The following is a 13459-nucleotide window of genomic DNA, read 5'->3' on the forward strand; positions in this document are numbered from 1 at the left end:
AAGGAATCATTTTTGTTTATAGAGTTCTAAATACTATGTTCATATACCAAATAAAGTTATAAAATTGTAAAGCTCTACACTTGATCTGATAAGGTGTTCCTTATCGTACAGCCAAATCACTGTAAGACAGGCTCCAAGTATCCTGTATCTGGCACTTGTTCACAGAGCTTAGAATAGTCTTATCCTTTCCTATGTCTTTTGAATCAAGAAAAGTTTAAATGTTTTTTTCCTATTGACTTATAAAATATTCGAAGAACCGTTCTTCAAATTAGAGATATTGAACACCACGCATCCGCTTTACCTGATTAAAGGATAAAAAATACTGTTGCAATGGCTATTATAAAAACTTTGAAGGTAATTTTCTCGGAATCCTCATGAAATAGTAGCTCCTATCCTAAAAAAATCATTAAGGTATTAATTGTTCGAGATTGTAGTCAGTTGGACCCACCCCGTGTTAGCAATTGACAAGTGCTATGGGGGATGAAAAAAATAATACAATTTTCCATGTATAGAGTACTCCCGTGTTATACACATTATTTGATATCATCTGAGAATTCGTGGAATATGTTTCAACTTTAAATACTACTCCTTATAATACCATAAAATGAGAAACCTCAGATGTAAAAAATATGAAATTTATCAAGAAGTATACGTATTAATGTAAACACACATACACAAACTAAAGAATCAAGCAAATAACTTATCCAATAAATTAGTCTTGGTTTTTGACTCTTCCTGCAAGAGTTGTAAGAGTTTATTGTCACTTTTGGGCTCTTTGGGTTTTTTAAATGATTGAGGAATTACAAGTCCAGCGTTTGTGTCCTTGTTACGCTTCCTTTTATTACATTTGATTGAAGGTTCGCGTTTGGGGCTGTTTTCCACCTTTTTGATAGAAGCAGGCCGTTTTTTAATGACAACAGACCGAGCAACACCACCACACAATGAGCACATTACTACAAGTTTTGTCCTCCTGTTCGACTTCTTCCCTTTCGTCTCAACTTTGACTTCATCCTTGTGTGTTAAGACATTTGCACACCTCCCACAAAGATTGTCTATTTTCCTTGAGGTTTCTTGACTAATTTTAGTCTGTATATGGAGATTTAGAACAGGATGATTTTTAAAAATGTTGGCGCAGTTCTTAAGAAATTTCAATTTACGAGACATAGTGTCCTTCTGAAATATCAAAATATATTAACGTTTTGCCTTTTATATTCCAAAAATAACATTTATTCCTAATTGAATTAAGTGAACATAAAATTTATTGATACAGAGATTGAGCTACATAGTCAATGTTTAGATACCCATTTCTACAGTAGTCCTTCAAGTAGGAACATTTCTCTCAACAACATCTGTTGCTGCCTGATTTAACATTTGTCGAACATCTTCAGCAAAGATTATTTGTTGTTTAGAGGTATTTATATACTGAGGATAGGTGAGATAATCGTTCCCCAATTCGGTTCGACTTAGATTAGGAGGAATCGGCATATATCGATTTGAAGCAGAACTTTGATTCATACACTGAATGGCACACTTTAAATTGAGTTCAATTTGATCGCATATCGCATGAAAGTCTTCCAAATTGTTTTCAAATTTTCCCTGCGGCGGTAAATTACTTGATGTTCCTGGTAGTCCCACGTCATGTACTCCATTTTGGTATATTCTAAGAGCTGCTTCCCGTAGTGTTTGCGACCATTTATCTTTGAGCGGGCCACAAACTAATTTGCGAGCGTTAGAAACCAGCTTATCTTCTTGAGGTTGTGACCTCTGGGGAGGAGGCACCTGTTGTGGTGGTTGTTGTTGCATTTGAGATTGCTGAGGCAATTGTGTACCGGGAGACATCGTACTTCCTTGTGCCATTTGAGCACCGGGAGGCATATGCTGTTGTGATTGCATGAGTTGTGGCTGCATCCCCATTTGAGGATTCATTTGTTGCTGTTGCATATGAACATGGGGAGGCATAACCTGTTGTGGTTGACTCATCCTTGAAAAAGAAATACAAAAAATATTATGAATAATAATGAAAAAGGAACAAAATGTCGTATGAATTCTGTATTTGAGTTCATTAGTAGTACAAAAAATGTATTTCGATTAATTTAACTTAATATTACTGGCAGAGTATGATTGTTTTATAATAAATGATAAATGAGCAAGAATGTCAATTCCACTTCATATAACTCTATCACAATTCACTAACCAAAGGGATTTTGTGATTTAAATCATTCCCATTATAATGAAGATACACATTTAATGAAGTATAAAAAAAATATGTTTAAAGATTTGTGTACAATTAATTGTAGCTTTTTGACATGCAGAAAGGCAAATATTTTACTTTTTAGTCATACAAACAAAAAAGAAGAAAAAAAAAAGAGTATCACAAAATATAATTAGAATAGAAGAAGAGAAGAATTTGGTATATCAAGGACTAGAAATCGGTGATGATGATGAAATCCGTACTATTTTTGAAGCTTTTCAATAAGCCACTCGTGAGTAAACTCTTCGAGGTCTCGAATTTCAAAGACCTTAGTGAGTTGTGCTTCCTTAACGAGAGAGAGTTTCGTGCCCGCATACATGAAGGCCAACTCCGTTTGACAGCCGCTCGGAGTGAAATAAATCAAGCACATGGGATAGGAAACGCGATTATCCGCAGCGTGCACCATTTCAAACGAATAGAGAGCAAACCGCGGCTGGTGATCGGGGATCTCCTCAAGGAGCTCCTCCGTTGTTATCCCTTCAAGGATCTCATCTACAACCACTTTTTGGGCCTTCTGGTCAATTTTAAGAATGATGGCGGAGCTACTTTTGCTCTTCCCGAATCGAAAGGATCGGAGAGTTGATTTGAGCTCATCGTCAATCGTACAAATTTCGTTCGCCATGAAGAGGAATTGAATAGGATCGAATATAATATGATACTAGTAAGTACTAAATAATCGTTATGTACTAGTAATGATTAATTAATATCAAAGAAAGATCACCCGTCTACGCCCTTTTTTCAATCCAATTCAATGTTTTGAAGTTTTTGAAGTGATGAACAGGAAAATTCCTTCCTTCTAGCTCTGGCTTTGTACGTGCAGCTAGAGCTCAAGTCCATCAAATTAAAGACCCCCCTTGTAGTAAAAGTAGAGCATCCCATTGGATAATTAGTCTATGACGTCATTACTCTTCTTCTATGTCATTTCTCTTTGTTTAAAGACCCTTTTTCCAGCAGATCTTGTGTTTATATGTTGTATAAAAGTTACAACTTGTCTAATCAAATTGTACAAGTTGCAAGCAAAAAAGAGATGAAGGATTTGAAGTACTTGGATATTCCATGGATGACCGATATATCAATGGTATGATTTTTGGTTATTTGATAACAAATTAAGCATTCTGTGGCACATTGTAGAGTTCAAATGCCCAGGGTTATATTACTCATAAATATAACTATCTAATATTAATTGATCAAAATAAAAGGATAGTATCAATTTATAGTTGGTAATTAGAATGATCATTGTTGTAATTAATTTGTGCATTTTAAGACGAGGGAATTGTCACTTGTATAATTTGCTTATAGAGGTTGCAACTTGTTCAAAACATATACAGTCAAATGTAATACCTTATTCAAATTTAATTACATACTACCAACCAAGGTTAATAACCTACTATGACTTATATATTTTTTTTTTCAAGCGCTAGTCTTGAATAAAATATATGGACACTAAAGCGTAACTTGAGCAATCATTTCCCTAATTCATTTTGACAGAAGATAAACTTAAAATGATGTTGTTTTTTATATCAAATATGAATTGAGATTTTCAATTTGAGAAGCTGTATGATATATTATTCGATGTAAAAAAATAGACAATATACCATTTAAGAAGCCAATTGATGCCTATCCCAAAAAATACGCTTTTTGTCTTCGTTTTTTAATTAACAACTAGCAAATATCCTATTCCTAGTAATCAAAAAAAGATTACTTACCTAATTTTTTTCGAGTTTTGCATGATGAATCATTTAAGAATATGCTTGAAATTCCAAAGAATAGTTAGTTAATGTCCGGTCCAGAGTCCTGAAATGCCAATATTGTTCGATAAGTTAAGATTTCTAATGGATGTTACCTTCCAGATACAATCAAGTGTACGTACTAGAGTTCTTTTTAAATGGTATTTACGACGCCAGGGGGACACATTTCTTGAAATTTGTAGCTTACATTAAATTTTATGAATGTGTATTATTATAAGAAAACCTATCGAATCTCAACACAAGGTGGTTTTAAATTTTAAAGTATGTCTTATTTTTTGTTGATAGGATGAGTCATAATCATATAACTTCATAAATTAATTTTAATATATTATATTTTCTTTATTGAAAGTGTATTTAAAGATTCATATAACTAACTATTAATGACGGCATTACATTAGTTGGACTACTCATAAAAATAATAATTATTATGATCAATTATATTAAGTTATTATCCTTACTTTAAATATCGCTTTTCTTGGTTTCAAGAGTTAGAAAATCATTCACTTAAACTAAAAGGTTTAAACTTATGTTTAAATTTCGATTCGTATACCTGTAACTAGCATTCTATACCTTGCTATTATTTGAACTGACCTAGTTTAGGGATGTATTACATGTGTCAATAAAAAGTGAATTTTCGATCATTTCACCGACTTATCAGGGACGTCCGCAGGATTTTTATTTTGGGGGAACTTGGTTTTTTGGTATTTTTTTGAAAAAAATAAAAATAAAATTTTTTGGAAAAAAAATTCAAAAATCCATACCTATTCATCAAATATTTCAAAAATTAAAGTTTAAATATAATTTTTTGGAAAAAAATCAACAATTACTGTCAAAAACTTAATTTTTTCGGGAAAAAAAATCAAAAATCCACAGCTATTCTTAAAAAATCAAATTTTTTGTAATTTTTTTTCAAAAATCCAAAGCTATTTACAAAAATTATTATTTTTTTGGAAATACATTAAAAAAATTTATTTCCAATATTATTTTTTTGGAAAATAAAAATTACCCCTATGTTAGCGTAACATTTTTGCATCCTGACCAAAAAAAATTGTAGTAAAAAAACCTTAATTTTGACCAATAAAGCTAGTGAAGCCAATTATTACCAAGTAGTTTTTCTTTAAACTTGAAAATATATTAGCTCAATTTACATTTTTTAATCTTATGATTGCTCCAACTCGACTTAAGTTTAAATCAGCATACATTGACCTCAGACATTCCTAGTTTAAATTTAAATCGAGTTGATGTAACAGATTGGCACCCTAAGTGAAACCAAAAAATAGATGGATACCAGACTCGAATTTTATGAGCATTTTAAGGTCAAAGTTCAGACCTTAATAAAATAGAATCCGGATTACGGTTACATTTTTACAGATTCCGAATTAATGAATAACCCAATGTTATTACTATTAGAACATACTTATTACTTATTATTAGAATGATTGTTTTAATACCATTGCACATATCGTTAACTATACCGTATCTCACAACCTATTCTCTGTAAAGAAACAGAAAATACTAAATAGCCTCAAAATCAGTTAGTAATTAGCTAATTCTTTCAACTAAGGAATTATTATTGAATAATAGACGTTGATAACTGTTCAAGAGCATTGACTTGGAGAGAAGAAGAAGAAAAATCGACAGCTGAGTGGCAAAAATAGTGTACAGTATTGTGTTAGTAAGGTAACGCCGTGTGGATTAACGACAGGCACTGCGTTACCTCGCTAACACAAAAGTGTACAAGGTTAATAGAAATACAAGGTTCTACCACAATGTAATCGGGTAAACCGACTTCTGGGCAAGACAAGCAGATTTTGACAAAAAAGATGTAACCTCTCATAGTCTATGACGTCACTATTGCTAGAATTTTCAATTTGATAAATAGTACCTCCTGTTGGGGAAGAAAAACAAAATTTGACAAACTACACAAATACTCATCTACTATGACTACCATGTATTTCTATTAAACTTGCTACATACAATTTACTTTGTTGTCAGCTTTTCATGGTCTCGTAATGAATTATCTCAACGTTGATTGGTTGTGTAGATTTACAAGAACGCTACCTTAGTACGGAAGTAACGGACCAGAGGAAGAGTTAATAAAGTGACGATTGGATTGGGGGTACAATCCTACACTAACTTATATTTGTCAAGGATTACTATTTAAAAGGATGTACATAAAACTATGATAATAAAATATATATACAAGTAGAAACTACTACTTAAAAGGTACATTGATTGATTAGATTATCTTTTATTAGTCCCAGGACTATGGCTAAAACTAATCCCTACGCCATATCAATAAAAGTAAATAAAACAATGATGATACATAGCCGGTTGAATTATAATTAGCTCCTTTTAAGTTGTTATCAATTCTTAATAAATATTGATTAATAAATCCACAGTTAAAAATGGTTTTGGGCTTTTTTTCTGTTTCTTTTCCGACTAAAGGAAAATATCTATTTTAAGATTATCTGTTTCTGTTTGAGTTCGAGTACTCAAATAGGGGTCGAATCTCAGATTTTGGATCTTTTCGGATAATACCAGCTTACTTATACTTTACCTGGGTAGTCTGGATTCTGATTCAAGACCAATCCTATCTCTAATCCTAATACCCTCAATGATCCTTACACAATCTTGGGCCTTTTTTCTTTATCTTTTTGGAAGAAAGGTTAAAAGTGGCAATGAAGAGTTATTCATCTCAAATGGTTACTCGTTTATGTATTTATACACTAAATATACTTAATTATCAATAGTCATTGCTTTCCTGGGATTTAATTTTATATTATGATTTCTTGTACGCGTTACGAGTATTTTAAGTTTTAACATATACTGTATATTATAAAACCCTTAAAGTATATTCCTGAACTGAGCGCATGTATCAAACAATACAGGAATAAATAAATAATAGTGATTACACAGATTTATTTTTTTCAATTATTTTATTGATTCTTTACATTTAAAGTATCTTATTTTATAGGTAAAGGAAAAAAGAAAATATTGCAAAATAATCACTTAAATATTTAATTTTTCAATTTCTTTGGTCAGATAATTGATTTTAGACTTTACTTTATCTCTATATTCTGGTTCAATGCATAAAACACGATCCGCTTCTTTGAGATGTTTCATATTTTCATCAAAAATATCCTTTGCTTGGATATTTGATATTCTTCCTTCAGCCAAAGCTCTTTGTCCTAAAATGACGTTCGCCGACTGCATTTCTAATAGAAGCTCCCCTCTCCATTTAGAGAATCCAGGATCAACTCTATTGGCAACAGTTAGTAACTGTCGACCTATAAACAAATATGTTAATAACTATATTTTTTATTTTTTGAAAAATTATTTTGATACGTACACATAAAAGCCTTTCGAAGCAATTGCGTCGTTTTGAGATCTTCATTCCTTCTATTTTTAAACAAACTAACAAGTCCTAATTGGATTTCTCGAGTAAGTTGATTTGTTTCTGGAAGTAAAGTTGCATATCTTTTCAGAAAATCCTCTAAATTCTCGGGGTTTGTTCTATCTATGGACTTTAACTCATCCATCATCGACTCTATTCCATGTCTTACTGTCGTAGACTCCAGAGTATGAGAACATTTTTCACACCTAAAGTATTGATTATACATAGGGAAACTATGAATTGAATTATTTAACTTACTTCCAATTGGATTTTTGATCTAATGGGTCCAATGGAAGCATTTTCCCACCACATTCTGAGCAACTAAATGCTGATAGATATGTTCCAAATTCGGTAGGATCTGCGCATCGCTTACACCTACACCAGAAGCATTTGCTCATGTTTAGATGCTCTCTACGGCTTAGGGTACACCAAAGAGGTTGAGTGTATGTGGCACAAATTATTTCACCCTTCTCTAAAAACGATAACATTATATACATATATAATTTTTTGTTTCTACATAATAAGCTGCTTTCTTCATTTTAGGGACTTACTAATATCAACAGTTGAATAGACATTTATGTCATAATTTTCTTCGAAGGTGTGGCGTGTATTTGGAGTACATTCATGGGACATGATACTCCCTATTCGATACAATCCTCGAAGATTTTTCCCGAATTGACGAATTTCAAAGCAATTAGTATCTAATTTTCCACAAGCTTCTAGAATTTCTAAATCGCTGAATTTGGATAACAGCTTTAAGAAGTAATGTATAAAAAATACCACTTTTTCTTTATTAACCTAGAGGTGGATTTGAATTAAGTATAAATTGATTTTAACCATAAAACACGTTTTATACTTGTTGATAGACTTGAGTTGGCATTCGTTCATTCAAATGCGAATCAAATTTCAAATATTCTTGCCATTTGTGATCATTTTTGAGGGACAGAGCTCTAAGTACTGTAATGCATGCGTACATCATATTAGCTGTGCCAAAGGCGTCAATGTTCACCTAAAATATAATCATCACTTATTTAATCAATTAGACTTTGGATTTAAAAGCAACCTAATATTTTTTATAATGAAATTGGATCTTTAATACGAAAAATAGTTTGGAAATGCAACTTTAATATAATATAGATTATAGACAATTATAAATGAAGCCATTTGTGATCATTTTTGAGGGACAGAGCTCTAAGTACTGTAATGCATGCGTACATCATATTAACTGTGCCAAAGGCGTCAATGTTCACCTAAAATATAATCATCACTTATTTAATCAATTAGACTTTGGATTTAAAAGCAACCTAATATTTTTAATAATGAAATTGGATCTTTAATACGAAAAATAGTTTGGAAATGCAACTTTAATATAATATAGATTATAGACAATTATAAATGAAGAAAAGAATTTCAAATATTTATATCATTTATATTGTACATACAAATAAAATGTATTGTAAAAAATAATTTAACTGGAATTAATTATTTTAAGAATCACCTTCTTTTTGGATACATTCCATGATCAAAACGTGAACTTTTTTGGTTAAAAATAGATTTACAAAAGTATCATTATTCAAATACAAAATCACAATTTTTAATTAACATAGATTTGGTATTTCTAAACATGTATTTAATATTTACCTTTACTCCACCATAGGACAAAATACTGCATTCAGCGTTTGCATGGACTGGACTGTCTGAACAACTTCTAGAGCACATTGGCCATGTACATCTTCTACACGGATATGTATCTTTTTTATCTTTGAGCTCATTGTGGCAGCCTAGACAAACCTTTATAACAAAGAAATAACAGAATAGTAAGACAAACGAATGTCAAATCAACTTCAGAAAGCTTAAGCTTACGGCCTTAGTGAGTTGACGGGGCCCAATAACTAAGGGAGGCTCATTGAAAATCAGACTTCCTTCGGAAATGTCATCTTTGGCCACGAGATATCTTCCTAATCTTGGATTCCTTTCAATCTAATTAAATGAGTTTTTGTAAAATAATTTAATTGATTAATAATAGCATGAATGAATAATAATTAGAATCTGTTTTACTCTGTATGGTAAAGCCTTGAAGTGAGCACATTCCTTTGAATGGGAGGACCAATGGGATTTCTGATGTTCTCTTTTACAGTAAAAGACGTATTTACAAGAGGAACAAAAGTTTTTGGCTAGTTCTCCACAAACTATACAATCACCTTGTGCTGTATTCTCTGGTCTAATATTTAAAGATGATGATTTTGTTACTTCTTCAGTTACTTTATTAGGTATCGTTTTTTCTGGTTCCACATTCTCACTTTTATCAGCGTCTTTAGCTGTGAACTTTGCTTGACTTTTATCATCAGCTTTCAATTGAGAATCCTGGAGATTCATACTCGGTTCTTTTTGAGTTCTGGAGTCTTTTTTATCGTCCTTTTGAGATGTTTTAGGTTTTGCAGATAAAGGGGAGGCTTGAAGTTTATCAGCGGATACTTTCTTCGATCCTCTCTGGACATCTTCTTCATCAGATGAAGATAACTCAATAAATCTTGGCTCATTGGATAAACTCTCTTGAGATTGGAGTTTTACTTTACTTCCCTGCTTCTTTTTACCTTTACCCATGATTATTCTTTCGAAATTCAAATATGGAGCATACAACTGTTTATTTTGAGCAATTGCAACTTCTTGGCAAATGATCAAAAAATATTCTTACAAATGCACATATGAATAGAAAATGAACTCTATTTAGTCTTGAGGGTGTGCGGTCGATGTTTTACTCACTTTCTAAATAGTAATATTGTTAACATAATATAATATCTCATGAATAATCAGGAGTTATTTGGTTATAATCACATATAATGTTAAAATAAATATAAGGTAAGACTTTAGAATCACCATAACGTGATTATATGTACCTAAATAAAAAATATATCATTTGCATAATATATCAGATACTCATCATGGAGGAAGAGGCAGTAGTTAAGAATATGATTGATTCTTATGGAGAAAAACTAGGGAAACATTACGAATTCAAGTTTCCAAGCCCTTCAATAAATGAACTATCTACAATTCTATACACCATATTGTCTGATGAAGAAATTCAATTTCCTAATCCTTCAACCTTATGGAAAAAAATGAAAAAGTCTGATAAGCTAAGTAAGGAGCTCAGAGAGTTAGGGAATGACTTCTTGAAAAAACAAGAATTTCAAAAAGCTTTAGTTCATTATTCAAAAGCATTGATTTACTCTGAAAGAAAAGAATCAAAGACCTATGCACTAGCTTTGGCCAATCGAAGTGTTGTCTTAACTAAACTGAATAAATATTCTGAAGCTATCGAAGATGCAGAAAAATGTCTAAGTATGTATTTATAAATCCATTTAATTCATGTTTTTCATTTAATAATTATTGTAGAATCAAAGGAATATCCTGAGGAATACAAATTATATTTGAGACAGGCAAAATCGTTTGAGGCTCTTGGACAATTAAATAAAGCTTTAGAAAAGTATGAATGTGCCAAATCAAAACTATTAAAAACCAGTGATCCAAACATCCTTTCGGATATAAATAAATCAGTCAAAAAATTAAAGGAAAACTTGATTGTCAATTCATTTACAAATCTTAATCTTAATGAGAAAACAATCAAATCTGTTAATCCAACTCTTTCCAGATACTTGAATCCGAAGGTTGAAATAAAACATGAAGAAAACAAGGGTCGCTATGCCGTCGCAAAGTCGTTGATCGATGTGGGAGAACAAATTGTAGTTGATGAGGCAGCAACTCGTATTTTACAGCCATGGTATGCATTGGACCATTGTTTTTCCTGTTTATCCCATACATTGAATCCAATTCCATGCGAATATTGTGTTAGTGTTGTTTTTTGCTCAGATAAATGCATTCAAGAGTCTCAATCCATTCATTCTAACTTTGACTGTCAGCTTGGTATTTTGGACTCTTATGCTTCTGGAAACTATAATGGTGCTGGCCATGCAAATCAATTATATATGGCTTTTAAACTATTATCTGTCAAAGAAACATGCAAATACTTTGTGGAAAGAGCGGAATTATTTTCAAATAATAAAGAGTCTATTCCAATGCCTACGAACAATACTTTTGAACCATATTTATATTTGTATAATATGGTTGGTCATGTTTCTAATTTTTGGCAAACTGTGGCTGCAGTATTGTTTATTATTAAGCTGTTGGAGATTCAAGGATTTTTTGATAAGTTTAATGAAGAAAATAAAAATTTACTCTTGAAATCATTTACTGATGAAAGATCAAATGTCAAAGTATTTATTGGCTGTTTGATTTATCGATTCTATTCTGGTATAATATCAAATAATCACTCCATCTCAGAAGTATCATCCATAGAAATGTCTATTAAGCTAAAATCAAATGGACTTGCTGTTTTCCCTCTAGCTGCATCCATTTTTAATCATTCATGTGACCCAAATACAGCCCCAGTTTATACTGGACCTTACCAAATAACTATTGCAACACGTCCAATTTTACCCGGTGAGAGCATTTGTCACGTTTATCAAGGCCATTTTGCAGACACTCCAAAATCTGAGAGGCAAATAAAATTAAAAAATATGTTTAACTTTGAATGCCTTTGTGAAGCATGCATAAATGACTATCCGGTCTCACAAGGACTCAAAAGTAGCTATTCCGAAGTCAATGAAGATAACTTGATTATGAAACTATCAAGATCTGAGCTTCAAGAGTTGGATAAGAAGCATTGCGAATTGAGTGATAAAATACAAGATGAACTTTTGAATCACAATAATGTTCAAAAAGCATTAGATATCTACATGGACAGAATAAGAATTGCATCCAGAATTCTTAAAAGACCTCATATGATTTTTGTGTGCGGTAGAGCTGCAATGTCGGATTGCTTATATTATTTATATTCCAATAAATCTAAATTTATAAATGATAGTGATCACATCAAAGGTGTGTACAAAGTTTAGAATTTATACTTACAATTAGTCTTTGTCCTTCTAGAAAAAAAAACAGTTATATTTATATTATTATTATTTGTTAAATTTTGTAACATATTCATAAAGTTTATGGTATTATTTGCAAATCAGAAAACATTAAAATAACAAATACTGACTTTTGTTTTTATTTTTGCAACAAGTTTCTTTTATATAATTTTAAACTAATTTTGATAATTATAAATGTGTATTCTATGGCTAGTAAGTATTAAGTAGTATTCTTTAAATTTGTCGAATGACATACCTTAGGTACTAAATTTTTTATACATTCAACTCTAATGGATAAAAAATTATTTATAGAAACACATTATAGATATAATAACATAATTGAACTGTCATACACACATTTAATGGTCCCCTAAAAGTTTATGAAGCCCCCCCCCCAAAAAAAAAAAAAAAAAAAATTAATAATAATCATATATTATGTATATGTATAAATCTGTTTTTGGTTTTATCACATATAGAATTCAAAATGGTCGAACAAATCAGTCTGAAATTAGCAAGTAGACGTAGAAAATAGCCAAGCATGTTCCTTTGATGTTTTTTTGGGCCCTCGAGGTCATTCAGACCATGTTTTTAACCAAAATAAGACCTCCTTTTTTTCTTCCTTTCTATATATCTCTCTCCTTCACTTTGTCTACATATTCCCTTTTCTCCCTTTGTATCTTTCTACATTTAGCTCTCGCTCAGTCTCTTTTCTTCTACCTTCATTCTTTGTTTCTATTCCTCTCTATTCAGCCCTACAACGCTGGCACAATTTTCTAGTGAATATGTTCTGGGCAATGTGGAAAATCGGACATTTTGTATAATGCCCTAGCAATGTGCAAAATGCCCGTTAGTGCGACTGCAGGTGGATAGCTAGCTCCTAAGGGGGATCAAAACCTATCGCCACCACAATCTTGAGTATCAAGGACCCCTTTTCATATATTATGATGCACCTCGGTCAACGGGCTCTGCAAGTGAACCACTGGTTTCTGAAGAAAAAAAAAAATCCATGTACAGCCTTAAATACCACGCTTCAGAACCTTCCAGCGTTACCATGAGGAAAAGGAAGATTGTTGGACATATCTAAAGTGCTCACATT

General features: G+C 31.7%; 4 protein-coding genes and 1 long non-coding RNA gene across 9 annotated transcripts; 2 read left to right on the forward strand and 3 right to left on the reverse strand.

Annotated features, from left to right (window-relative positions):
* Nucleotides 1-621: 621 nt before the first annotated feature.
* On the reverse strand, nt 622-6133 carry LOC121122030 (mediator of RNA polymerase II transcription subunit 29). 4 transcript variants are annotated; one of them, XM_040717038.2, is made up of 3 exons: nt 4095-6133; nt 3958-4045; nt 622-1981 (listed from the first exon to the last, which is right to left on the reverse strand). In XM_040717038.2, exons 2-3 carry the CDS (start codon nt 3978-3980, stop codon nt 1321-1323), a joined length of 684 nt encoding a protein of 227 aa, XP_040572972.1. In that variant the 5' UTR covers nt 3981-4045; nt 4095-6133; the 3' UTR covers nt 622-1320. The 4 variants fall into 4 exon arrangements, with proteins under 4 accessions (XP_040572972.1, XP_040572973.1, XP_040572971.1 ...); XM_040717039.2 differs by having other exon boundaries at nt 4458-4552; XM_040717037.2 differs by having other exon boundaries at nt 3958-4122.
* On the reverse strand, nt 1982-2978 carry GMF (Glia maturation factor). Its single transcript, XM_040717041.2, has one exon. The coding sequence runs from the start codon at nt 2871-2873 to the stop codon at nt 2454-2456; it is 420 nt and encodes a 139-aa protein (XP_040572975.1). The 5' UTR covers nt 2874-2978; the 3' UTR covers nt 1982-2453.
* A 786-nt stretch (nt 6134-6919) lies between the features above and the next one.
* On the reverse strand, nt 6920-10000 carry LOC121122028 (SET domain-containing protein SmydA-8). Its single transcript, XM_040717034.1, has 8 exons — nt 9455-10000; nt 9260-9376; nt 9038-9187; nt 8253-8405; nt 7948-8194; nt 7655-7868; nt 7352-7602; nt 6920-7289 (listed from the first exon to the last, which is right to left on the reverse strand). The coding sequence occupies exons 1-8, from the start codon at nt 9998-10000 to the stop codon at nt 7012-7014; spliced, it is 1956 nt and encodes a 651-aa protein (XP_040572968.1). The 3' UTR covers nt 6920-7011.
* Nucleotides 8020-9438, forward strand: LOC139906079 (uncharacterized). The gene is made up of 2 exons (XR_011781324.1): nt 8020-8158; nt 9054-9438. It is a non-coding gene; the product is annotated as an uncharacterized lncRNA (long non-coding RNA).
* A 338-nt stretch (nt 10001-10338) lies between the features above and the next one.
* On the forward strand, nt 10339-12493 carry LOC121122029 (SET and MYND domain-containing protein 4). Of its 2 annotated transcripts, XM_040717036.2 has the most exons (3): nt 10339-10735; nt 10790-10880; nt 11046-12493. In XM_040717036.2, the coding sequence occupies exons 1-3, from the start codon at nt 10339-10341 to the stop codon at nt 12346-12348; spliced, it is 1791 nt and encodes a 596-aa protein (XP_040572970.1). In that variant the 3' UTR covers nt 12349-12493. The 2 variants fall into 2 exon arrangements, with proteins under 2 accessions (XP_040572970.1, XP_040572969.1); XM_040717035.2 differs by having other exon boundaries at nt 10790-12493.
* The last annotated feature ends 966 nt before the right edge of the window (nt 12494-13459 follow it).

Source organism: Lepeophtheirus salmonis, chromosome 7 (genome assembly GCF_016086655.4).
Source record: "Lepeophtheirus salmonis chromosome 7, UVic_Lsal_1.4, whole genome shotgun sequence".
NCBI lineage: Eukaryota > Metazoa > Arthropoda > Copepoda > Siphonostomatoida > Caligidae > Lepeophtheirus > Lepeophtheirus salmonis.